The sequence below is a fragment of the Ambystoma mexicanum genome, chromosome 11 (genome assembly GCF_040938575.1).
Source record: "Ambystoma mexicanum isolate Mex_15411 chromosome 11, UKY_AmexF1_1, whole genome shotgun sequence".
NCBI classification, from domain to species: domain Eukaryota; kingdom Metazoa; phylum Chordata; class Amphibia; order Caudata; family Ambystomatidae; genus Ambystoma; species Ambystoma mexicanum.
Window position 1 is genome coordinate 1,115,835,809 of NC_090934.1, and position 26,932 is coordinate 1,115,862,740.

The 26,932-nt window shown below is 51.0% G+C and overlaps 1 protein-coding gene across 1 annotated transcript in view; it reads right to left on the reverse strand.

Annotated features, from left to right (window-relative positions):
- ETFA (electron transfer flavoprotein subunit alpha) overlaps nucleotides 1-26,932 on the reverse strand; it is a 1,125,730-nt gene that overhangs the window by 368,334 nt on the left and 730,464 nt on the right. Inside the window, exon 7 of the mRNA XM_069624450.1 lies at nucleotides 3,047-3,148. Coding sequence (XP_069480551.1) covers nucleotides 3,047-3,148 — 102 coding nt within the window. The remainder of the gene's footprint in view (nucleotides 1-3,046; nucleotides 3,149-26,932) is intronic.

A 26,932-nucleotide genomic window follows, 5' to 3' on the forward strand; every position in this document is an offset into this window, starting at 1 on the left:
TCTCCCTTCTTCTATCCCTCGAATATCAATCACTCTTCATAGACCTTACGCCCACCCTTGGATGTTACTTCTCCCTCCACTCTGCACTATTCCCCTTCATCCTCCACGCTGCTACCTGTCATTCATCCACCCTGCTACACCTCCCTCCTCCACACTGCTACTCTTCCCTTCTCACCCTTTTACTCAGAACCATACACTTCAACTCCTTTTCCCAACCTTTTCTACACATGATTGCCACACAAACGCAGCAGTGGCACACTACCACTCAATAACCAACACCTCACCTTTTCCAAAAGTCGTCACCACACTGCTGCTCCCTTTTGGCCTCCTGCTGGTCCATTAGTCTTCCACCTCCTAGGACCTCACCCGAATAAGCCACACTTCCTGGTTCCAGTGGTCCCACTTCTGTGGATGTGCACCCTTACACTGGTCAATAAGGCCTCGTCTTCCTCATCCGCATGGTATTAAAGCAGAAAACGGTGTCAAGCCCCGCCTATTTCTTCTGCAGACTTTGTTGCAGAACAAACAATAGCGGCCCATGAAAGACAATTTTTGGGTTTGTGTTCCTGGTGACGGTTTTCCAGGTAAAGTTGATGGAGTAAGGGGACTGTTCCCTCTTCGGTCTCTGGTGGCGTAGGGCAGGGGTCTGTAAGCTTTGGCTCTCCAGATGCTTTGGACTACAACTCCAATGAGTCCAACTAAGCATAGTCAATGGTCATGGTTGGAAAAATTGGAGCAACAGGTTGCAGACCTCTGGCATAGGGAATCTGGGTGTGTGTTGCTTGCAAGGCCTGGCGACACTGGTGTGCCTTGGCGCTGCAGCTTCCACTCGGTTCCTGGGTTGATTCTCTGAATGGGGTTGCTGATACGGTTTAGTGCTGGTTGGGCTTTCACAGTGTAGGACACCGTCGCAGGTTTCCCTTGGTGATGGTCTCTGGAGAGTTGCTGGTTTAGAAATTCTTTCCCTGGAAGACAGAGAGACTGGCAAACATCTCATTCTGGAGGCATGGGTTGTGTTTGTTGTGCACTGCAAAAAGAAATCATGGCATATGGCAGGTGGGTCAGGAATTAGGACCCTTTCAACTGCCACCATCAACCCTCAGGGGTAGGACTAGCACTGGATTGCTCCCTCCTAGGTCTCCCGAGGGGTCATGCCTCTCTTCACAAGAGTACTTGCCTTGTCACACAGCTTCCATCTTTTCTTCCTGGTGCTCTTCATCTTGATCCTATTCCTGTTGGCTAGCTGACTGTGGGTAATGGGAAAGAAATCTACGTTGGCTTGTTTAGTGCCTGCCCTATGTTCAACAGTGAATGAAAATGGTTGCAAGGCCAAGAACCTCCCCAGGATGCGAGGATTAGTGTCCTTATTCCTGGCCATCCATAACGGCGGAGCATGGTCAGTTTTACGATGGGATAGTTTATCTTGCAGGGATGAAGTTTCTAGACCTTATACATTATAGGTTTTTCCTCCCCTTGTTGCACCATGTGATAAGACTGCACCTAAACCCACCGTAAAAGCATCTGTCTGCAGAATACATTATTTTGGGAAATCAGGCATAATCGGCAGTGGACCTCCACACAAGGATCTTTTTATTTGATCGAAAGCCTTTTGTGCTTTGTTATCCCATCCTATAATGTTAGAGCATCCCTTTTGTTGGTAAGTGGTCCTGCCGTTTCAGAGAAGTAAGGGATAAATCGGCACTAGTATCCAGCAAGGCCTAGGGAGGCCTGTATATCTTTCACGGTGGGTTGTTTAACTAGCTGGACAGCTTTGACTTTGGCCTTCAGAGGTCAAACCGACCACTTCCCATTTGTAATCCCAGGTATTTCACTGAGGCGCTAGCAAGATGGCACTTAAATGGACTGGCACTCAGGTGTACTTTCCTCAATTGGTTGCATACTGTGGTTAGGTGTTGTATGTATTCCACCCAACTTCAGCTATACACCACAATATCCTCCACACTGCTAAACCTCCCTGCTCCACACTGCTACTATTCAAAGACCCTCCTTTCGCTTAGTACCATACACTTCACACTCACTCCTTACACTCTTCTACACTTTCTCTTCTACAAACAATTGACACACACTACTACTCACGAACCAATAGATCACCTCTTCCAAAAATCGCCTCCATATTCCAAGGCTCCTTCTCCTTCCTGTGGACCCCTTTTACAGCCCACCACTTCTGTGGAGTGGCTTTTCTTCCCTGGCCAATCCGGCCTTGTCTACCCACCCGGCACGATTTTGCTGAAAAAAATTATAAAAAGGGGACTATGCCCCACCAACTTCACTGCAGAAAAAACACAATGTTGGCACAGGAAGGGGGCTGTTCACTTCATGTTCCTGTTGATGGGTTTCCCAGGTAAAGTTTGTGGAGGAGTGAGGCTTTTCCCTCTTCATTCCTTGATGCACTAGGTAAACTGTCAGTCTCTGTGTGTGTTCCCCAGAGGATACTGGCGCACTACACAGCTCTTCAATCTGCCACTTAGAACCATGTCTCTTTGCTGCAGCATCTACTCTCTCCATTTTCTTGCAGTGCCTGGCAGCATTGGTGTGCCTGGGCGCTATTGCTTCCTCTCAGTTCCTGGGGTAGTTCTGTTGTTCAATGGACTTGCTGGTGCTGGTTGAGCTTTCACAGTGTGGGTCGCTTGCTCAGGATTCCCCTGGTGAGGTCTCTGCTGGGTTGCAGGTTTAGATGTTTTTTCTCTAGAAGAAAGTCAAAGACTGGCAAGCATCTCATACTGGAGGCATGTTTTCATTTTGTTGTGGACTTCAAAAAGACATGTTGGACTAGGGGCAGAAATTGGGACCCTCTCTTCTGTCACCAACCCCCTCATGGTTATGACTGGCACCGGAATACTCCCTGGTAGGCCTCCCACAGCCGGTTGAGAGGAGTTCCTGCCCCCCTCGTGACCAAGGTACTGGTCTGGTCAACACGTAGAATGGCATAAAATGTTCACGCTATAAAAACATCAAGTTAAACAGTGTACAGGTTAATATGCTTGCATACAAGGATAACAGCAAGTATACCAGTTTGGTTGCTTACCTCCAGATATCACCACTTTAGCACTAGTCAACTCTGGGCGATCACTTTTTGTTAGATTCTGTTCAAGCCACTGAGACAAACCAACTGGTGAACCGGATGGCACTGCATGGAAGAAAAAAACGATCAGCATGTGCACACAATTACTACACTGGTATTAACCAATGCCTTGCATTGGGTGAATAGGAAGCAAATCGATTCATCCAATAGAACAAGCCTTTTTATGACATGTAAACAGATACGTAAAAACAAAGTGAATCTTATGGTATTGTGGAACATAAGCAGAAAATTGCAAGGGTGGTGAAGCATTCCATTATGAACTTTGGAGTGCAAAATACAAATGATAAGGGAGAGGATGAATGATCAGGGAGAATACAAATACAAAAGAGCATGCAAAGGCAAATACTTGGAGAACTTCCCTAGAAGGGAAGATCGAGAGACATTATGCAGCAATTCATGCCTGGAAGTTGATCTAAAATGGCATGCAAGCCAATGGAAGCTTACTAACACCTTAGAAACGTGGTGCCCTGTTGGGAAGCACTCCTTGAAAAGGCAGAGGCATTCTACTATTTTCTAACATTACAGAGTGGATGGGCACAATGACAGTATATTATGAGAATCCAGGGTCCAATTCTCTTACCAGACGACACTGCAAGTGCACAGGTCCCAACAAATCCAAGGGTCTAATTTACCTACGCATACAATACCATTTTGGGGGATAAAGCCATGATCTATCTGAATAGGAGGAATTGAAAGCAACTGACAGAAGCTGCATTATATGCACTGCATATACATTTGCAGTTCCATGTAATTTGTCTGACTAATTACTTCAAAGTAATTTACTTTAAAGTAATTACTATGGAAAAGGTTTTTTTTAATTTGCCCCCCCCCACAATCCTCTCTTCCCCTACACTAGTACCCCTACCCCAAACCTCTCCCCACCACTTTTAATGGCTTAAGCCACAACCACCTATATAATGTGAAGTGTTTTCAATGTAATTACTTCCAAATAATTACGGCCGTAAAAACCACGAGATACCACATTTTCAGCTTTGAAATATTCTTAAAAGCAAAACTTGTATTGACTTTTGCCCTTAAAACAAAGGTCTCGTATTTAGAGCATTTCACGTGGACTGACAGGCCAAACTACTATCTGAGGCTCCATCCAGTTGCTGGAAGACTTGAGCAATAGACCAGGTGTTTATAACATTAAATCGCAGCATATTTAAAATAGTTAAACTTACTAAAGTTAGGAGACTGAATACCAATAGAGTTTGGTAGTTGTGACTTTGTAGGATGGGGGAACATTTACAAAAAAATGCTATTACATACATGAACCTACATAAAAGGCACAAACCATGGGTTGTGAAACCACCCAAAACAAGCAATTAACCTTTACACACAAAAAATATGGTAGATGGGATGATCAAGCACAAGCAGGTGTATCTGCTGTTATTGTAACTAGGGAGGTGCTTCACCCGAAAGATACTTACAGATACTCAAATCTAAATTACTCTGAGGTAAAGGAATGTGCGGATACTGAATCGTTTATGGCGATTACCATAAGCTGCAACCTTCCCCCACAGTTAACAATCCACTACAACAATCGTAATTGCTGGACATCGTAGACATGTGGACAGTGTAACAATCCTATTTGCTGGATTATGTGGACTAAAACATCCCTGTTTCTAGGTAACTTCACATATGGAAACTGCAACAATCGCAGATGTAATATGAAACTGCAACCACTGCAGTTGCCGACGTGCCACTAAACCGCATAACAAGGGCCAAGGACCCAATTGTTTGTTTGTTTGATTTATGTGTTATGGTATACGTGGTAAGAACATAATCTAGGTCAACGTAGGCTTTCGGACAGGTGACTTGCTTCTTTTTATAACGGCCAACCCAACGATCACCCTTTCACAGTTTAGTTTATAGAATAGGGTCAAGATCATAGACCTAGGGGGTACAGTGTAGGTTATACAACTGATAAAGTAAAGTCAGTCTCCATGCCACCTTGTCCATCCCTTGGTTCTGAACTACCAAACATCTCAATAACAGCATGAGGCCGGGGTTGAAGTCCTGGATGAGTAGCTCCAGCATGGTAGAGTCATTCAATTTTAGTTTAGAATGCTATCCCACGCATACCAATAGTACCTTCATTACTGTCCTTCACAAAGACTTCAGGATGGACCATGTCAAACTCTCCAACAGCGTCTACACTGTTTCTTCATTCACTGTAGCATGCTGCAAGCTCTGTGGATGACTCTGGACCTTCTGTTCTTTGGCCTGCATGCTGAGCGCAGCCTTTCCAGCCCCCCCTTACCACTCCCCCCCCGCTGTGTCCTGAAGCACCACTCAATGAACGTAAGCACGTCATCCACTGAGGCATAGAAAGGCACAGAGCTCCATTTCCCAACTGCTTCTGCTAGCTTGTACTGTGCCAAGACCGATCTTGGTTCAGGGATTGTGCCATACAGTCCACCGGTTTCTACAATCCCTGCAGGCCACCCAAGGTCATAGACGGAACAAGTTACTTACCTGTAACTGTTGTTCTCCAGCATGGGTCTGGCATGGATTCACATGCTCATGAATATTCCCCGTCGTCAGGCTGGGAATCCTCGGTAAAGAAAAAATCAGTATCAGTTTCGTTTCTGATCTGTCTTTCGTAGTAGTAACCAATCACTGATCTCTGCGTCATACTGACCACAGCCAATGACTGCCCTCTACCTAAGCCCCCGCCTCTGGCAGCCATCTTCAGATTTGGTAGCACGTGAAGAGGCAGTATGACCAAGTGAAGAGCCGCAGAGGGGTAGGCGGGAGGGTTCGCATGTGAATCCATGTCAGACCCATGCTGGAGAACAACAGTTACAGGTAAGTAACTTGTTCCTTCTCCAGCATGGGGTCTGGCATGGATTCACATGCTCATGAATATAAGAATAAATAGCAGTACACGCATGCACAACCACGGGGGGTGGCAAAAGGCTCAACATTAAGCAATACAAAAAACTCAACATTAAGCATCTCTTACATCCTCACCAGGCTCACCTTAAGCGAACAGGTTGCGCAGCACTGCTTGGCCGACCCTGGACTCCTCCCTGGAATCCCGATCGACGCAGTAGAATCTCGTGAAGGTGTGCTTCGACCTCCACGTAGCAGCCCTGCAGATGTCTAGCAGGGGTACACTAGATAAGAACGCAGTAGTAGCAGCGATCGCTCTGGTCGAATGGGCTCTCGGACGGCCTGGCAGCGGTCGGTTAGCCAACCGGTGGCAGTGCATGATGCAGGCGGAGAGCCATCTGGAAATAGAAGACTTCGAGAGAGACTTCCCTTGATTCACAGGTCCAAAGTTCACGAACAGCTGTGATGTCCTCCGGAAACTCTTTGTGCGGTCCACGTAGAACTTCAGCGCTCTAGCCACATCCAGCGAGTGCAAAGTCCTCTCGGCCGGCGACGAAGGAGACGGGAAGAAAACAGGTAACACCAAGGGCTCGTTAAGATGGAAGTCCGACGCCACCTTGGACATAAAGGAGGGGTGCGTCTAAAGCACCACCCTCGAGGCATGGAAAGTAAAGTACGGTGCTTTGCAGGATAGGGCCTGGATCTCTCCCACTCGTCGTGCAGAGGTAATGGCCACCAGGAATGCAGTCTTCCACGACACAAACTTCATCGGTGCGGAGTGCATCGGCTCGAATGGGGGCCCCATGAGCCTGGTCAGCACCACGTTAAGTTCCCACGCCGGGGCCTTCACCGGCGGGAACGACCGGAACAGTCCTTTCATAAACTCTTTTACCAGTCGATGTGACCACAGGGACGTCCGTCCTGCGGTTCTGGTATATCTGGAGATCGCCGCCAGATGAATCTTAATGGAGTCATGGGCTAGCCCAGCCTTTGCCAGCGATAGCAGGTATGGCAGTACTTGAGGGGCCGTAATCCGTAGGGGGTTGATCTTCTGTGCTCGGCACCAGATAGAGAACCTCTTCCACTTATGACCGTAGCATTTGAGAGTCGAGGACGCCCTGGCCTTTGCAAGAACCTCTCTGCAATCGGCTGGTATATCGTAGCCTCCAAACTCTAGCGCTGCAGGAGCCAAGCCTGCAGGTTCAGCGACGCCGGGTCGTGGTGGAAGATGGCGCCTCCTTCTCTGGAGAGAAGGTCCGCGTCCGCCGACAGCTTGATGGGAGGGGACGTTGACAAGTCCAGAATGTCCGGGAACCAGATCTGCCTCGGCCACGCCGGTGCGACGAGGATCATCCTGCACCGGGACCTCTTGAGTTGGCTGATGAGTCGAAGCAGCAACGGCAACGGAGGGAACGCATACAGGTATAGGCCATCCCAGGGGAACGAGAATGCATCGGCCATGCTTCTCGGCTGGGGAAACCTGCTGGCGAACCTCTTGCAGTTCGAGTTCGTCGCTGTTGCGAACAGGTCGATTTGGGGTTTGCCCCATCGTCGGAAGAGTTGACCCACCTGATCCTGGCGCAGTTCCCACTTGTGACACGCGCGCAGGTCCCTGCTGAGCGAGTCGGCGATGGTGTTGCTTTCTCCTGCCAGATGGAAGGGAACCAGGAACATCCCCTGGGCGACCGCCCAGTGCCACAGATCCTGTGCCTCCTTGGATAGGGCTGGGGATCTGGTGCCTCCCTGCTTCCGTATGTAAAACATTGTCGTGGTGTTGTCCGTGAAGATCCGCACCACCTTGCCCTTGAGCGACGGGAGGAACGATTTGAGAGCCCAGAACACAGCTCGGAGTTCCAGGACGTTGATGTGCAGGAGCCTCTCCTCCGGGAGCCAGAGGCCTCTTGCGTGGAGATCTCCGGTGTGAGCGCCCCAACCTTCCAGGGAGGCGGCCGCCGTCACCGTCTCCTGGTACGTCGGCGTCTGAAAGTCCTTGCCCGCCGTGAGGTGCGCTCGAACGCCCCACCACTGAATCGCCCGCCGGAACACCTCGTTGAGGGGGACCCTGTCTTCGAAGGTGCCCGTCGCCTGCATCCAACGGGCGTCGAGAAATTCTTGAAGAGGGCGCATCCGTAGTCTGCAGAGGCGCACCAGGTAGATGCAAGAGGACATCATCCCCAGGAGGGACTTGATGGACCTCACCCTGGCCACGTCCGTGGCTAGCAGGCGCTGCACTTTGCCTAGAATGGTCTTCGCCCGTTCTTCCGACGGGGCCGCCAGCCGCCTCACTGTATCGAGCTTCGCTCCCAGAAACAGGGCCACCTGCGACGGCACCAGGTGGGACTTTGGGTAGTTTATGGCGAATCCCAGGTCTGTGAGTAGCTGGACGGTCCTCGCAGTGTGTTCGACGCGAGTTCCCTCGTCCTTGAGCGGATGAGCCAGTCGTCCAGGTAGGGGTAGACGTGAATCCCCTGCAGGCGCAGCCGCGCCGCCACTGGTGCTAGGCACTTGGTAAAGACCCTGGGGGCCGACTTCAATCCGAACGGCAGTGCTCTGAATTGGTAGTGGCGTCCCCGGAAGACGAACCTGAGGAACTTTCGGTGACTTTTGAGGATGGGAACGTGGAAGTATGCATCCTCCAGGTCCAACGACGATAGAAAGTCGCCTTCCTCCATCTGTCCCAGTACGTGCTGGAGGGTGACCATCCTGAACTTTTGTGATCTGATGTATTTGTTCAAACGACGAAGGTCCAGGATGGGGCGCCAGCCGCCCGTCTTCTTCCTGACGAGGAAGTACCTTGAGTACACCCCGGAGCCTCTTCGGGACAAGCTCGATGGTGCCTTTCCTGAGCATCGCCCGTACTTCCAACAGCAGTGGCGGGATGTGATTTTCCTTCCTGGCCACAGGTGGAACGTGAGGGCACTTCTTCAGGAATTCGATAGAGTGTCCTCTTGCCAGGGTATCCAGCACCCAACGGTCGGTGGAGATGGACTTCCACACGCCGACGAAATTCGTCAGCCGGCCTCCCACCGGGGTGCTTCGGTGGGGGCCCGAGACCACGGCCGGTTCAGTCCTGCTTGGAGGTGGTGGCCTTGCCGCCCTGGCCACCTTGCCGACGGCGGCGAGGCGCTCCCTGCTTGCCGCGACCCCTGTAGGCCTCCTGAGACGAGGAGCGGGCCGCCTGGCGGTAGGACGACGAGCCACCGCTGGATCCCTTGGAGGCACCCTGTCTGCCTCCGGAGCTCCGAAAGGGCCGTCGTTGCCGAAGGGCTCCTAGGGCACGGGCCGTCTCCGTGTCCGTTTTTATGGCTTGGAGGGATTCGTCCACCGCCTTCCCGAACAAGTTGCTGCCGTCGAACGGCATGTCCAACACCCTGGTCTGGACGTCCTGACGGAAGTCGGTCGCCCGGAGCCAACCCCGTCGTTGTAGGCAAACACCGTTGCCCAGCTGGCGGAACCCGGTATCGGCAATATCGGTTGCCACCATTATGGCGTGGTCCGACGCTACCTCGACCTCTTGCAGTATTTCCAGGGCCTCGAACCTCTTGTCGTCCGGCAGGAAGACCAATATGGGGGCCAGCTTAAACCAGAGCTCCCTGTTGTAACGGGCCACGATCGCCAGGGCGTTGGCCGCTTTGATCGTCGTCGCCGCCGACGATATGACCCGCCGCCCCATGGCGTCCAACTTCTTTCCCTCGCCGTCCGGCGGGGATTTCGACGTCGAGGCTCCTGAGACCGCCGCTTTCTTCTTCGCTGCCGCCGAGACGACCGAGTCTGGCGTTGGCTGGGCCCTGAGGCACAGGTGAGCGGTTTCGGGGACCCGGTACTTCTTCCCGTACCGGACCCGTTTGGCTGGTGCCGTGGAGGGGTTTTTGAGAACCGATAGGCCCTCCTCCCAGATGTCATCGATTAGAGGCACTGCGATGACAGTCTTCCTCTTGGCCTCCCGGCGCTGATAGAGGAAACTTTCCTTTTTCTGCTCCTCCGGGCAGAGCTGGAACAATTCAGACGCCCTGGCGATCATGGCGTGGAATGAGCCAATCTCGTCGGGCGGCGAGGCCCGTGCGACGGGAGACAGTGGACCCGTTCCGTCGTCGTCGCCCTCAGAACCCGTCGTCGAGCCCAACGCACCGTCATCTCCCGACTCGTGGGAGGATGAGGAGGGAACTGTAGGCCTTACGGGGGCGAGCGGAGGAGAGGGTTGGGTCCTCCGTCGTTTGTTCTGAGGACTTCCCGACGGGCCAGGTTGCGGGTCCTCCGGCCTGGGCCGTGGGAATCTCGTCCTTATCTCAGAGCATAAGGACTGGATCACAGACAAAATGGCCGCCGAGCCATCCTGAGACCTAGGTTCCGGCCGCGCCGGAAGGGAAGGAACAAGTTACTTACCTGTAACTGTTGTTCTCCAGCATGGGTCTGGCATGGATTCACATGCTCATGAATATTCCCCGTCGTCAGGCTGGGAATCCTCGGTAAAGAAAAAACCAGTATCAGTTTCGTTTCTGATCTGTCTTTCGTAGTAGTAACCAATCACTGGTCCCTGCGTCATACTGACCACAGCCAATGACTGCCCTCTACCTAAGCACCGCCTCTGGCAGCCATCTTCAGATTTGGAAGCACGTGAAGTGGCAGTATGACCAAGTGAAGAGCCGCAGAGGGGTAGGCGGGAGGGTTTGCATGTGAATCCATGCCAGACCCATGCTGGAGAACAACAGTTACAGGTAAGTAACTTGTTCCTTCTCCAGCATGGGGTCTGGCATGGATTCACATGCTCATGAATAAAGAATACATAGCAGTACCCACATGCACAACCACGGGAGGTGGCAAAGGCTCAACATTAAGCAGTACATAAAACTCAACATTAAGCATCTTACCTCCTCACCAGGCTCACCTCAGGCGAACAGGTTGCGCAGCACTGCTTGGCCGACCCTGGACTCCTCCCTGGAATCCCGATCGACGCAGTAGAATTTCGTGAAGGTGTGCGTCGACCTCCACGTAGCAGCCCTGCATATGTCCAGCAGGGGCACACCAGAAAGGAACGCCGTGGTAGCTGCGATCGCTCTGGTGGAATGGGCTCTCGGACGGCCAGGTAGCGGTCGGTTTGCCAACCGATGACAGTACATGATACAGCCGGAGAGCCATCTGGAAATGGAAGCCATCGAGAGAGCCTTCCCCTGATTGACAGGTCCAAAGTTCACAAAGAGTTGTGACGTCTTCCGAAAACACTTCGTGCGGTCCACGTAGAACTTCAGCGCTCTAGCCACATCCAGCGAGTGCAAAGTCCTCTCAGCCGGCGACGAAGGCGACGGGAAGAACACAGGCAACACCAAGGGTTCGTTGAGATGGAAGTCCGACGGTACCTTGGGCATGAAGGAGGGGTGCGTCCTGAGCACCACCCTCATGTCGTGAAAAGTCAAGTACGGGGCCTTGCAGGAAAGGGCCTGGATCTCTCCCACCCGTCGTGCGGAGGTGATGGCCACAAGAAATGCTGTTTTCCACGACAGAAACTTCAACGGGGCCGAGTGCAGAGGCTCGAACGGAGGTCCCATGAGCTTGGTGAGCACCACGTTGAGCTCCCACGCCGGGGCCGGAGCCTTCACCGGCGGGAACGATCTGAACAGTCCCTTCATGATCTCTTTCACCAGACGATGAGACCACAAGGACGTCCGGCCCGTGGTTCTGGTGTATCGGGAGATCGCAGCAAGATGAATCTTGATGGACGCGTGTGCCAGTCCAGCTTTGGCCAGCGTCAGCAGGTACGGCAGTACCTGGGGAGCTGTAATCCGTAGAGGGTTAATCTTCTGTGCGTGGCACCAGACAGAGAACCTCTTCCATTTGTGTCCGTAGCATTTAAGAGTCGAGGACGCCCTGGCCTTTGCAAGAACCACTCTGCAGTCGGCCGGTATGTCGTATCCTCCAAACTCTAGCGCTGCAGGAGCCAGGCCTGCAAGTTCAGCGATTTCGGGTCGTGGTGGAGGATGGCGCCTCCTTCCCTGGAGAGTAGATCCGCGTCCACCGGCAGCTTGATTGGCGGGGACGCTGACAAGTCCAGAAGGTCCGGGAACCATATCTGCCTCGGCCACGCAGGTGCGACGAGGATCATCCTGCACCGTGACCTCTTGAGCTGGTTGACGAGCCGGATTAGCAGTGGCAAAGGAGGGAACGCGTAGAGGAACAGGCCCTCCCAGGGGAACGAGAAAGCATCGCCCATGCTCCTCGCCTGGGGAAACCTGCTGGCGAACCTCCGGCACTTGGAGTTCGTCGCCGTCGCGAACAGGTCGATCTGGGGTGTGCCCCACCATCGGCAGAGGCGATCCACTAGATCCTGCCGTAGTTCCCACTCGTGGCACGAGCGCAGCTCCCTGCTGAGTGAGTCGGCGATGGTGTTTTTTATCCCTGCCAGATGAAACGGCACCAGAAACATCCTTTGGGCGACGGCCCAATGCCACAGGTCCTGCGCCTCCTTGGACAGTGCTGGGGACCTGGTTCCGCCCTGTTTCCTGATGTAAAACATGGTGGTGGTGTTGTCGGTGAAGATCCTCACCACCTTGCCCTTGAGGGACGGAAGGAAGGACCCGAGGGCCCAGAACACTGCACGGAGCTCCAGGACGTTGATATGGAGGGACTTCTCCGTCGGGAGCCAAAGGCCTCTCGCGTGCAGATTTTCGGTGTGCGCTCCCCACCCTTCCAGGGAGGCATCCGTGGTCACTGTCTCCTGATGGTCTGGGGTCTGGAAGTCCATGCCCGCCGTCAGATGCGCGCGGTTGCCCCACCACCGGACCGCTCGGCGGAAACTCTCGTCGAGTGTGATCCTCTCCTCGAAGCCGCCCGTCGTCTGGATCCAGCGCGCGTCCAGGAACTCCTGCAACGGGCGCATCCGGAGCCTGCACATGGGAATGAGGTAGATGCAAGAAGACATCATTCCGAGGAGGGACTTGATGGACCTCACCTTGGCCGCGTCGGAAACCAACATCCGCTGTACCTTGCCCAGGATGGACCCGGTCCTTTCCTCCGACGGGGAGGCCAGAAGGGACACTGTGTCGAGCTTCGCTCCCAGAAACAGTGCGTTTTGAGCGGGTACCAGGTGGGACTTGGCGTAGTTCACGGAGAATCCCAGGTCCGTGAGAAGTTGGACGGTCCTTGCCGTGTGCTCCACGGCGAGCTCCCTCGTCTTGGCTCGGATGAGCCAGTCGTCCAGGTAGGGGTAGACGTGGATCCCCTCGCGGCGCAGCTGCGCCGCCACCGGTGCAAGGCACTTGGTGAATACCCTGGGTGCCGACCGTAGTCCGAAGGGGAGGGCTTTGAACTGGTAGTGACGCCCTTGGACCACAAACCTGAGGAATTTTCGGTGCCCCTTTAGGATGGGAATATGGAAGTAGGCATCCTCCAAATCCAACGACGACAGGAAGTCTCCTTCCTCCAGCTGACCCAGGACGTGCTGGAGGGTGACCATCCGGAACTTCTGCGCCTTGATGAACTTGTTCAGACGTCGCAGGTCTAGGATGGGGCGCCATCCTCCCGTCTTCTTCTTCACGAGGAAGTATCTCGAGTAAACTCCGGAGCCCCGAAGCCTCTTTGGGACGAGTTCGATGGCGCCCTTCCTGAGCATCGCCTTTACCTCCAGGAGAAGCTGAGGGACGTGAAGCTCTTTCCTGGCCACGGGGGGGACGCGCGGGCACCTTCTTTGAAACTCGAGCGCGTGGCCTCCGGGCTAAGGCGTCCAGCACCCAACAGTCGGTGGAGATGGACTCCCACACGCTGACGAAGCTCGCCAGCCGGCCTCCCACCGGGGTGCTTCGGCGGGGGCCCGACCCCATGGCCGGTTCAATCCTGTTTCGACGAGGCTTTGCCGCCTTGACCTCCTTGGCGACGATGGCGGGGTCCGCCAGACTTGCCTCGTCCTCTGTAGGCCTCCTGAGACGACGAGCGGGCCGCTTGACGGTAGGTGGAGAAACCGCCGCCGGAACCTTTGGAGGCGCCCTTGCCTCCGCTGCTCCGAAAGGGCGTCCGTCGTTGCTGCAGAACCCCAAGGGCCCGGGCCGTCTCAGTGTCCGCTTTAATGGCCTGATCGAACGGCATGTCCAGGACTCTGGTCTGTACGTCTTGACGGAAGTCCGTAGCCTTGAGCCATCCACGCCGCCTAAGGCACACGCCGTTGCCCAACTGGCGAAACCCAGTGTCGGCGATGTCCGTCGCAATAGTGATGGCGTGGTCCGACGCCACCTCACCTTCCTGTAGGATCTCCAGGGCATCCGCCCTCTTGTCGTCCGGTAGGAAGTCCAGCAGGGGAGCCAGTTTGTACCATAGCTCCCTGTCGTAGCGGGCCACGATAGCCAAGGCGTTGGCCGCTTTAATCGTCGTCGCTGCAGACGAGATGACCCTGCGTCCCATAGCGTCCAATTTCTTTCCCTCGCCGTCCGGTGGGGAAGTCGATGTGGAGGCCGCACCCCCCCCGCTTTCTTCCTGGCCGCCGCGGAGACGACTGAGTCCGGGGTAGGCTGCGCCCGGAGGCACAGGGGGGCCGCGTCCGGGACCCGGTACTTCTTCTCATACCGGTCTCTTCTAGCTGGCGTCGTGGAAGGGTTCTTGAGGAGGGCGAGGCCCTCATCCCAAATGTCGTCCAGTAGAGGCACCGCGAGGACAGTCTTCCTCTTGGCCTCGCGCCGTTGATAAAGGAATCCTTCCTTTTTCTTCTCCTCAGGGCAGAGTTGGAAAAGCTCGGATGCCCTGGCGATCATGGAGTGGAACGATCCAATCTCGTCGGGCGGAGAAGCCCTGGTGGGAGGAGACGACGGTAGATCCTCGTTGTATACCTCGTCGTCCGTACCCGTCGCTGCCGTGTCAGTCCCCGTATCATCCCCTCGGGTGGACGGGGAGGAGGGCTGGACGGGGCGCGACGGCTGAAAAGGAGGTGGAGGGTGAATCCTCCTTTTCTTGGGCGGGGGAACACCAGAAGGTCCCGGTTCAGGATCCCCCGACGGGAGAGGTTCCTCCGTCGGCAACGGTAGTCTCGTCCTTATCTCTGAACATAAGGACTGTATAGCCAACAAAATGGCCGCCGAGTTGTCTTGCGGCGCTGGCAGAGGGGAATCCGACGGGCGATCAGGGGCCCCGTCGGCACCCTCGACGATGTCGTCGTCACCCGCGTCGGGATCCATCCCGACGGGCCGGTCTTCTTCCACGCCAAGGCCGTGGCTTAAGACCTCAATCAGCTCTTCCTCCGAGGCTGAGGCCGAATCTACGACGACGCCCTGCCCCCCCTTTTTCTTCCCCGCCGGGGATTTCACGGGGGTCCTATCGATGGGCACAAAAGAGGACTCCCTCCGAGGTGGCAGGGAGACTCTGAGCCCCGAGGTCGCCACCACTGGTGTAGCCTCCACAGGCTGAGCCAGGGCCGCCGTGACAGTATTGATAGAGGGCTTGGCCGGATGGATTAAGGCCTTCACCACCTTAGGTGCGCTCACCGCCTTATCCTTGAGGGGGGGGGACACTGCCTCGCTCTCCCTCCGATGGGGCCTTCGAGCTCGACCGGGGCCTCTCCAGGAGCTTCGCCGGGTGCTCGCCCTTCCTCTTACCCGACCCAGAGCGTTGGCTCGTGGCTGAAGGTGCCGGGGAGGGTGCGCCCTGCCTGGCACCCGTAGAGCCCGACCGTTCGGCGCTCTCGGTGCCAGCGGACTCGCGGTGCTTGGCCTTGTGTTGGACCCCCGTCGCCGGGGCGTCCTCAAAGGTCTTAGAAGACCGCTCGGATTTCTTCCTCTTCTTCTCGCCTGACGGGCTCTTCCCTTCCAGCCAGTTGGCGAGACGTTGATGGCGGTCCTTCATGGTCCGCTCCGACATATTGCCGCAAAACGCGCAGTCCTTCTCCACGTGCGTCTTGTCCTCATGTAAGCAGTAGAGACAAAAGGAGTGTTCGTCCTCCTTAAAGACGTTCTGCAGCTGGCATCCAGGGCAGATCCTGAACAGCTTTCCGGGCGTCGAGCTTCCCTTCTCCTGGGCCATGTCCGGGCCTGAGAAGCTTCTGGAGTCCTCCAAAAGCGTAGCTCGACGAAATCTTCACCCTTGAGGGGCGCAGACGAATCCGACACGGGTCCCCGTTGATCGGATGGAGAGTCGGTGGAGCTTGAGGCTCTTTTGACCGAAAAAACGAAGTTTTTGAGAAAAAAAATGAAAAATAGCACTAACGCTCGAGAGCAATAGCACGAGGATCCCAACACAGGAACGTGCGGTAAAAATCTGAAGATGGCTGCCAGAGGCGGTGCTTAGGTAGAGGGCAGTCATTGGCTGTGGTCAGTATGACGGAGAGACCAGTGATTGGTTACTACTACGAAAGACAGATCAGAAACGAAACTGATACTGGTTTTTTTTTTACCGAGGATTCCCAGCCTGACGACGGGGAATATTCATGAGCATGTGAATCCATGCCAGACCCCATGCTGGAGACGGCTGCTCTTCCTCGCCATCGTCGTCTTCCTCGGTTATCTCCCGCGGATCTTCCTTACGGGATTGAACCTTCTCGAATTGAACTTCGAGGTTCCTCACGGCCTCTGTCAGTTCCTCCTCCGAGGCTGACTCCGAGCTCGAGGAGGCTACCGTGCCCCCCCTCGCTTCTTCCACCATGGCGGCCACGACGATGGGCTGAAAAGAGGATTCCCTCATTGGCGGCAGGGAAACTCTAGTCCCGGAGGCAGTCTCCGCTGGCGGGGTCTCTGCCGGCTTGGCCAGAGTCACCGCGATGGCCTCGATAGAGGCCTTTGCCTGCTGGGTAGGGGCCTTCACCACCTTAGGTGCGTCCCGGGCCTTCTCCTTCGGGGGAGGGGCGATGCCTCGCTCCCCCTCTTCCGAGATGGGACGGGGCTTCTCCCGAAGCTTACCCGGGGTCTCGGACTTCCTCTTCCACGAACCGGAGCGCTGGCTCGTGGTTGACGGTGCCGGGGAAGGTGCGCCCTGCCTGGCGACCGAAGAGCCCGACCTTTCGGCGCTCCCGGAGCCAGCGGACTCGCAGCGCTTGGCCTGGTGTTGTGCCCCCGTCGCCGGGGCGCCCGCACAGGACTTAGAAGCCCGCTCGGACCCTTTCTTCTTCTTCTCACCCGTTGAGCCCTTCTCCAACCAGCTGGCGAGACGGGATCGACGGTCCATCATGGTCCGCTCCGACAAGTTCTTGCAGAACTGGCAGTCCATCTCTACATGAATCTTGTCCCCATGAAGACAGTAGAGGCATCGCAAATGTTCGTCTTCCTTAAACACATTCTGCAGCCCGCATCCAGGGCAGCTGCGAAACAGTTTGGGTCCGGGCGACGAACTCGCATCCTGGGCCATCTCGAAGTAGGCCGCGAATCTTCTGGAATCCTACAAGAAGTTGATTCGACGAAATCTTCACCCTTGAGGGGCGTAGGAAAATCCTGCAACGGGTAGCCGTTAACGGGAGGAGAAACGGTGGAGCTTGAGGCTCGATTAACCGAAAAAATTTGAAAATTCACCTGAAAAAGCGCGAAACACGCAGTAAAAGCTCGAGAGCTAAGCACGAGGACTCCCAACACTTGAACGTGCGGTAAAATTCTGAAGATGGCTGCCAGAGGCGGGGCTTAGGTAGAGGGCAGTCATTGGCTGTGGTCAGTATGACGCAGAGATCAGTGATTGGTTACTACTACGAAAGACAGATCAGAAACGAAACTGATACTGATTTTTTCTTTACAGAGGATTCCCAGCCTGACGACGGGGAATATTCATGAGCATGTGAATCCATGCCAGACCCCATGCTGGAGAAAGTGAATTTTCCCAGAGAATGAAATGGGTGCTTCAGACCTGTCTGCCTCCGGCCTGCTCTCCCGTGGGTGAAGATGGCTGCCTTACCATCAGTAGTTACCCCACTGCTCATACCATTTTCTCCAATTGCCACCCGAGTCATCCCATTCCTCCTTAGATAGTCGACTTTCTCCACTCTATGGATCGTGTGAACAGCCAGGCAAGTGAGTAAGCTTATGTGGAACGTCCTCCCTTTCTGCTTACATTCTTAACATTGGGCCTACCTGACACTTGTAGGCCACCCTGCATGGCAGTGGGTCCCAGGGTTGGCTGCCCCATGTGACAAATCTACGGTGTTCGTCCCTTCTTCCCACAGGGGAGCCATTCCCTTTAAGGCTATAGAGACGTGTCTGCTTAGTAAAACCCTCCCTAGAGGCCTGGGCTAAGTGGGACCTCTAGAGGGCAAGGACTTGCATTCCCAGGTGGATCTCTCCATACCAGCCAGACCGTCTGCTTACATGGGACTGCCCCAAAACATCATTAATGTGGATTCAGGTAATGCTGGACAGAAGACAAAGCATGAATGGAAACAACACGCCCCTGTTCCCACAAGACAATCTGCAAAAGGAACAAACCGGATATGGAAGAGAACAGAGAGAGCGAGAGAGAGCGAGAGAGAGAGCGCAATAACCTGGGATAAACCCTCAGACGTATCCACAGTCTGGAGGGGCAGAGTAGGGTGCAGCCGTGGAGCCAACGAGAGTCCCCGGAATAGGAAAAGCTGAACAAAGAGGGCATGAGCCTGGTGGAGAGACCAGTCGGGAAGCTGCTGTATGCCTGAAGGTGAACAGGCCCTCGCACGTGGTGAGCCATGGCGGGTCTGGGACCCAGCGAAGAACACTGAAACCTTAGCAGAAGCGAGTAACGAAGCCTAGGTACTAGGACTATGGACGAGCACCATAGTTTGGTTGGGAAGGAAACATCCCCATAGTGTTAGGGTCAGACAGACCTTTTCTTTTTTTTAAAGAAATAAAGATCACTAAAGTCCTTGTTGCATCAGAGTCACTCTTCTGGTTCGCCACACCTCCACCACAGCTTTCCTTGATCACATGGGGATACTTCACTTCAATGTCTTCAAGACGACTAGCTCGTCATCCAATGTTGCACCTTGCATAGTAGGATCGTTGCCTGTCCTCCCTTTGTTCCCCCTCCCTTGCCTCGTCGCACCTTGAAGCACTTGTGTATAGGAGCGTTATAAATGCCATATCATACCGAATGAAAGGACTTTCCAGGAGCCCAAGTACGTTTTACGGGCAAGCCCTTTTATTTAGTATTACAATACAAGTAGGTGTAATTATATACAGGCACTCACCAGTGCCAACCACTAGGATAACTGAACACCAACGTACCTAGGCGAAAGCCTACACTGAGACACATTCCATCAATGACATCATCAGGATGCTACCTGCACACAGGCAGGGACAAGAGCATATGTATACTTTCCTATTCATATAAGCAAAGAGATTCTGGCACACAAGACGCCACATGGGAATACACAAGCACCTCTGTGTTCTAGTCCCTGCAAGAACAAGCTATAGCTGTAAGAGAACAGTGATGTGAGGGTTTCAGATCTTACAGGAAATCACTGACTCATCTGTTGCAAGATCACCCATTTCCAGGTCTTACCATTGGCCTTGTTGAGAGACTACAGATGGCACCAACACAGAACCTCCCACACCAGACAGAATCCCCTGTGGTGCAGAGCAGCTTTGGATTGACCTGGACCATGAATCCACAAGAACCAGTAAGCAACAAATGTCACACTTAATTGAGAAACCCTCCATTCCATCTGCTGCAGTGTCACCCTTGCCCAGGCCTCACAATTAGAGCAGCCGAAAGACTAGCAAGGAAAAGTGTAGTTTGATGGAAAAGTCATAGACTTTTTTTTATCAGGTGGTCTGAAATAGAATTATGGATATAATTTCTGTGCAACAATCACTACTCCAATGTTACTGCTTTCAACCACTGTACACTGCTTTGCAACCCCCTAGAAGACGAACAAATCTGTTAAGACAGTAGGCCTCTAACATTGGGAGTTTTGCTAGCTGTGTATAGGTGTTCATTATCAATGTTTATTACTATGCTGCAGCCTAAGGTTAACAGCAAATAATGTGCCACAATGGTGGATCCCTTGAATCTGAAGCAAGAACATTCTACTTCCGTGACGTGCTTGCAGTTAACAACTTCTAGCGCGTATCAGGTAATCATACTTGGCTATTCCGCTACAGACTTGTTTTATGCATGTCAAGTAATAGTTTTTATGTATCGTGTGATTATTTTACCAATTGTTTGGTTAGTGCTTTCCAATTGATATACAGCTTAGTTGTCGTCCCCTGGTGTTTGTTTTCAGTTATAATTAGTGTTATCCATACTAATGCAAGTACTGTCTTTCAGGGAGATGCTGAAGCGTCCACCACATGGACAACAGCCCTAGATGTTCTTCAGCAGAACGAGGTATTGATACTGACAGCTCAATCGACCGTGATCATCAGGACTTGAACACTTGTCCTTTGATTGTTCTACACCATGTTTCATTCGTGGTTAGCCATTGATATGTACCTGTGCGGTCGACCCTAAGCGTGTGTTGTGTTTTCAATATTGTAATCCTTACTAATGCAAATACTATGTTTCAGGCATTTGTTGAATCGTCAACCACACACTTGATGCGGAGCCTGACATTCAAGTAATTCCAGGGGAAGCGGGACCATGCGGATACCAATCGGCGCAACAGCTTTCGGAAGTGCGCACCACATTGACAACAGCCCTAGATATTCTTCAGCAGCACGAGGTATGGATACTGACAGCTCCATCGAGCGTGATCATATAACGTGATTCCATTTGCTATACTTTCTTCCCTATTAACACAAGTACTGTGTTTCAGGGAGATGATGGAGCTTCCACGACAATCACAAGATCCCATTTAGATGATGCAGATGTAAAGAAATCGGAGAAATAAGTCGATTAAATCTGATCATATTTAAATATTCCTTGATTCTTTTAGACAATGCAACATTTGTGGGTATCTCTTTATATGTACCTGTGCCGTCGACCCCAAGTGTGTGTTATGTTTACAATATTGAAAACCATACTAATGCAAGTACTGTAATTCAGGGAGTTGCTGATGCCTCCTCTTCAATACAATCATTCGTGGCAGTCCATGCAGAGTCAGAGGTATGGATACTGACATCTCTATCGAACTAGGTCATCAGAGCTCGAATACTTGTCGTTTGATTGTTCCACAGAATGTTTAAATCGTGTTTAGCTATTGAGATGTACATGTGTGTTCGTCCTCACGTGTGTTTTATGCTAACAATATTTTGATACACTGTAATGAAAATACTATGTTTCAGGGAGTCGATGGAGCCTCATTCCGTGCTGTCTATGCGAATACAGAAAATATAGTCGCTGCATCGCAAGAGAAAGGGGAGACATGCGGATACGTATCGGAGCAACAGCGTGCAGATGTTAAAGGTCGAGTCAAAAAAGTTACAAAGAAAAGAAACAAAAATAAGGTTAGTTACAAACAGTTAATAATTTTCACATTTTTTTGTGCTGGGGACTATTTTATGTTTTTTTCCAGTCAATAGTACTATACTTTATCTTGTGTTTAAACTGAACATCCCTTTTCCAATCTGTCCTGTAGTTTCCCGTGGGTCTACGAACTATACATACACAAACAGTGAAGCGAATGAGAGATGTTGCTTGCCAGACCATTCACACTATGGAGGAACTATTAATTCAGACGCCGCGTGTTGAGACTAGAGATGCTCATATCCAATGGCCAGAACATGAAATGAATGTGTCCGGGGAATCCAGTAAAGTTGTAATGGACCATTGCTACAGTGCGACTGCAACACAAGAAGACGATACTGAATGTATTGAAGATAGCTCAGAAGTAGTCGCAGATCAATTCACACAATCTACACCCGCCAAAAAATTGCCACCAAAAAAGCTGTCGACAATGTTGTGTTCTAACATCAATGTTGAGGTAACAGATGTTGAAATGAAAGAATGAACCAGCAGCAGCATTCACCGACGCATCAGAACCTGATATCGGCGATATTTCTTTCAGTTGTGGTGAAATGTCCTCAACGATGCAGTCCGAAACAAGTGTGACACCGGATGACAGTCTAATGAAAGAGGGCAAATACATAGTATTCGACAGTTGTTTGATGGATATTATAAGTATGCTGAAATGTGGGCATTCCGTCAGAGGGAAAGTATGTGGGAAGCCATTGATTCATGTGACTCGTCAAAACAAGGCAGTAACGTCACAATACATGCCGCCTGTACATTACATCAAACGTTTTCATGGTCTGCACAACCGATGCTGGGGAAACTGCCAGCAGGCAATCTACTGTGTGCAGCTGCATTACTTTTTAGTGGCTCTAGTTTTAGAAAGTTAGAGTCTTTCTTTCAGTTTGTAGGACTCCATTTCATTTAAAAAACGCAGTACTACAAATACCAACGTGACTATCTGTTTCTGGCCATTAGTGATGCTTGGAAAATTGAACAATTGTCTCTAGCAAGTACATTCAAAGGCAAACGATTCAGGCTAGCCGGCGATGGACAGTGCGACAGCCCCGGATTTTCTGCCAAGTACTGCACCTACCACTTTCAGGACATGGATAGTAAGAAAATTGTGAGTTCGGTGGTCGTGCAGGTAACACAATGTACATCCTCAGTGGCCATGGAGAAACTAGGATTTATAAAAATCAGTGGAATATCTGCAATCGAGGGGAATGCACATCGACCTCATAGCCACGGACAGACACGTTTCAATTGCCAAGACAATGAGAGAGCAGTTCCCACATATTAAACATCAATTTGACGTATGGCATCTTGCTAAATCAATCAATAAGAAAATCTCGGCTGTAGGGAAACAAAAAGGTTTGGAAAGTATTTCAGAGGGGTCCCAGTCTATCAGCAACCATCTTTGGTGGAGCTCCAAAACTTGTGAAGGGTCAGTGGAATTACTACTTGAAAAATAGCGGTCACTGATGCACCACTGTACCAACGTGCACCGCTGGTCAAAAAACCTACATTTCCACCAATGTGAACATGGCCCTTTGTCCCCAGTGGAGGCACGGAAGAAGAAGTGGTTGAATCCATCTTCACCGACACACAAAGCCATTGAGAAGATTGTTTTCGATAAAACCCTATCAAGGGATTTGAGGAGACTGACAGAATTCTGTCACACAGGAGGTTTGGATGTGTTCCACAATATGTGCCTAAAGTACAGGCCAAAGCGCTTTCATTTCAGCATACAGGGCATGAGACATAGGACTCTACTAGCGGTCTTGGCCCATAACGAGAATCTCGGCCGTGAACAATCTAGGACTAAGGGTAATGTAAGGATGCCTCGCTACACTAAGGCCTTTTCAAAAAGAAGTAAGCAATGGGTGATCAAACCAGTCTATGAGGAACTGGAGTTCGACTTTATCAAAAGCCTTATTGTTGCTGTATTAGAGAAGCACAGATATGGAATTTTGAACGTTTCTGTGCAGAGCACTGATCCATTGCCACCCAACATTGCCACTGTGCCATGTCCACCCAAAGGAGAGCTGGTTGTGAAGTACAAATCCCGGTTTAAATAATTGTAATACGATTGTCTTTTTGTAAATAAATGTTATTGTACAGTGTGCATACAAAGTACGCTAACCCTAACCCCTACCTTCACCATCCTGGGTGCCGAACAACCTGGGTGTCATCTTTGAATTCTCTCTCTATTCACCTCATATTGCTGACCTTGTCTATATGTGTATGTATATATTTTTGTTGATGTAACTAATTTTCGCAATCTCTTGTAAATGCTGCGCACTGTTAACCGAGGGGAGGCTTGCGTATTGCAAATAATAAAACAAACAATAAATCTCACTTTCAACTCAACTCCTCGGGTACTTTATACTTTCCCTGACCTTTTCCAAAAAATTAAAAGTCTCAATAGCTATGGTTCTTTGGGGCTTCAAAGCTCGCAGACAACGAGGACAAAATTGGGGGCCTTAGAACGCGCCAAGCGAGCGGTTGCAGATGGGAGAGAAGCCAGTTTGCACATTGAGGCGCACTACATAGATGGATTCGAAACTTCAAGTTCTCACAGATGGCTTTACTACGGGATGTTGCAAAGAAAGAATGTATGCTCATTTCTAGTGAAGGTCAGCGGCTTTGATTTTCAGCTCGCGCCCTGAAGAGGCCCACAACTCGCACTGTCAGTATACGGTTCTATTGTTTTTTGACCTTGAGAGAGGGACCATGCCGAAAGAACTTCATTTGAAGGGGGGGTCGGGGGGTGGAATAACTTAAGAGACGATAAGGCAGAAAATTCTGAAACTAGACCGAGTTTCATGTTAGTTCAGTATACGAAAAATCGTTGTCAAGAGCACAGTGGGATTTACGGACTGCATTACGCAGAGACACAATGGAAATTGCAAATATAATTTAAGTAACTCTTTAGATGCTTTTATACCGGAATGAAGAATTAATGAATGGATGCATGAATAAATGAATGAATGAAGAGCTTGGAAAACTTTTGTGGGATCGTCCTTGTAGCGGGCACATGGGCATGCAGGTCCACATTTCACACGCATGTAGACAAAAAGTCGTTTCTCATTGTGTACTAACCTCGATTTATTTCGTTACTTTTCGCATTGATTTTAGAGCGAACATACTCCATTGCACTATCCTTGAAAGCAAATAGTTTCAGCTCGGCCGTAATAAATAAAATGAATAATAATAATAAAGATAGGCTGGCGAGACCAATTATAAATTTTATGTTTTCAAAACAGGCATATCCTTCCCTTTTGCTACTGCTACCAGTTTCAGACACCGGCAGATATTTTTTTTAACCGCCAGCTGCAGCTTAATGTAAACAACTGCACAATTCTGATGATCTTATGGGACGATCGCCAAGGGCCCATTTGCCCTTACGCGGTACTAGCGTCTAGAAGCAACATATCAACCTTTACGCTGGCCTAGTGCCTACTTGATGGAACAGCCTTGCGGTTCAACGTGCGACAAGGGTGCTTCTTTTAACGAAAACCAACACTCTGTGTACCATAAAGGAACAGCGTGTGATTCACGATAAACTTTTACGGATTTGCGGATAGAGATAAAAGAAAATAAATGGCTTTCGGAGTTCATATGGCAATTGCTGAATATTCTATAAACATTTAATGTCAAATAAATGTACTTCAAATGTACCATGTTGCTGTTTGATTTTAAAGTACAGTTTCATATTCCGAATTGTGGCGCGCTGTGTTGTGAGTTGATCTGTGTTGGTTTCCGGGTTCTGTGTGAAGTCGCGTAGAAGACGATTGGGCGCGTTTGCCTACGCAGCACAGAAACGTCTCGGAGAGAGGCGGGGAATATGAATGTTTTGATAATGTCAGGCTCAGGGGCGAGGGATATGACTTAGTGCCGCAAAAGCAGGTCAGCCAGGGGGATGGGGGAAATGATAGGATTATCACAAAATGGCAGCTCCCCGATGCCTGTTTTCACGTGCGTTTAATGGACGAAAACTCGGGTAAGGTCCATAGGAAATTTTTCTAAAATCGAGCGACTTAGGCTTAAAAACACATGGCCGACCCATAGGGGCAATAACATTTTTTGACCGAACCATTCCTTTAACTCAACACAAGTATGAAGTGATATATTAAATCGAAAAGATTGGCAATTAGAGGCTAGCAAGGAGTTGTGGAGATATGACCATGCATTACTTACCGTAAAAGCATTTCTGATGGTTGTATCTGCTTAGATTCACATGCTGTGCATAGGTCCGACATCCAGTGGTCACTGCGGAGTATTGCATTTTGTTTTTCGTAGTCGAAAAAGGGGACGTCGACAAGGCGTGTCTGTAACACTATCCCTATAGTGACGTGTGTAGTACCCACAATCCCTCACACGTCGAGGTCCCTCAGTTTGGAACAAGAATATCTAGATCCGACCGTCAAAATTCAAAGCAAACTAATGAGTCTGTAACATTTCCGGGAGGATAGCTCAGCGGCAACATGTTCGCCTTGGAAGCAAGGCGACACGAAGCAACACAGGTTCGATCCCCAGGTCTGCGCTTAGAAACCTCTGGGTATTTAAGCGCGTTATAAATACGCAACTAAGACAAATTACAAACTAAAACAAACAATTACTGCAACAGCGCCTCGATGCCCGCCGGCTGTGTGAGCGCTTTGAAAATGCAAATAAATAAAATAAAAAAAATTCCCTGTGTTTCAGTCCCCTTATCTGCAATTTTGTCCCTCCAGCCCCACTTAAAATCAAATGCACATTATAAAGCAACAATAACCTTTTCAGGTTTTAAAACTCAGAGGTGGTGACAGGCAGCCTTTTTCTTCTGCTACTGTCAGGGATCGGCACATGCAGGGTGTTCCCAGTCATTAAACTAGTTGTAGTTTTGATGCCTGTCAATTGCTTATTTGATTACCCTGTTGTGAATTGTGATTATCCTCATGGAAGACCTTTGTTCATTTGAACCCTGCAAGCAAATATTTGAACAGATTGTAATCTTGCCCACGATATGTGCAATTTGCCACAAATGTATCACCCACTTAGTTCAGAGTAGTATTCAAAACTTTAAGATTGCACTGTGTGGTGGATTTAACATCTGGAGTGCATGCATCTAAAAAGGAAATCAGAGGCACGGAATACACAAGCAACATAACAGTCCTTACTGGAGTTTATTACAGTGTTTGAGGTTTTTGGGCCCTATGGCCATCCGTTTCTCTCTAGTCTTCGTTGGGGTCCCTCCATAACCCAGATGTCTGTAAAGACACCACTAGCTTAAAGAGGTCAATAGCCAGTATGGGTTACCCAGCAAGAACAAACTGCTGGTTACAGTGTGAAAACACCAGTTGGTGTTATTAGTAGGTAACATCTACTATATATTGACGTTCTTCGGCTAGAATTGTCTCCCTAAAGGCCAGCTGTCTAACCTTCCTCAGAGGCTTTATAGCTGTCCCTACTCTAGCCAGCTGTTAGTATTCCTAGGAAGTTCCTTACACTGACTGTGAGAATTTAGGTTCACAGATGCCCACGCTCACCCTTCCCTTCTACTCTTACGGTCCCATCCACCATATTCCATCCACCCTTCGATGTTGCTAACCAATTCCCCCCTCCTAACCACTGCCACTCCCCCCTCCTACCCACTGCCACACCACCACCCCTCCTAACGACTACCATCAC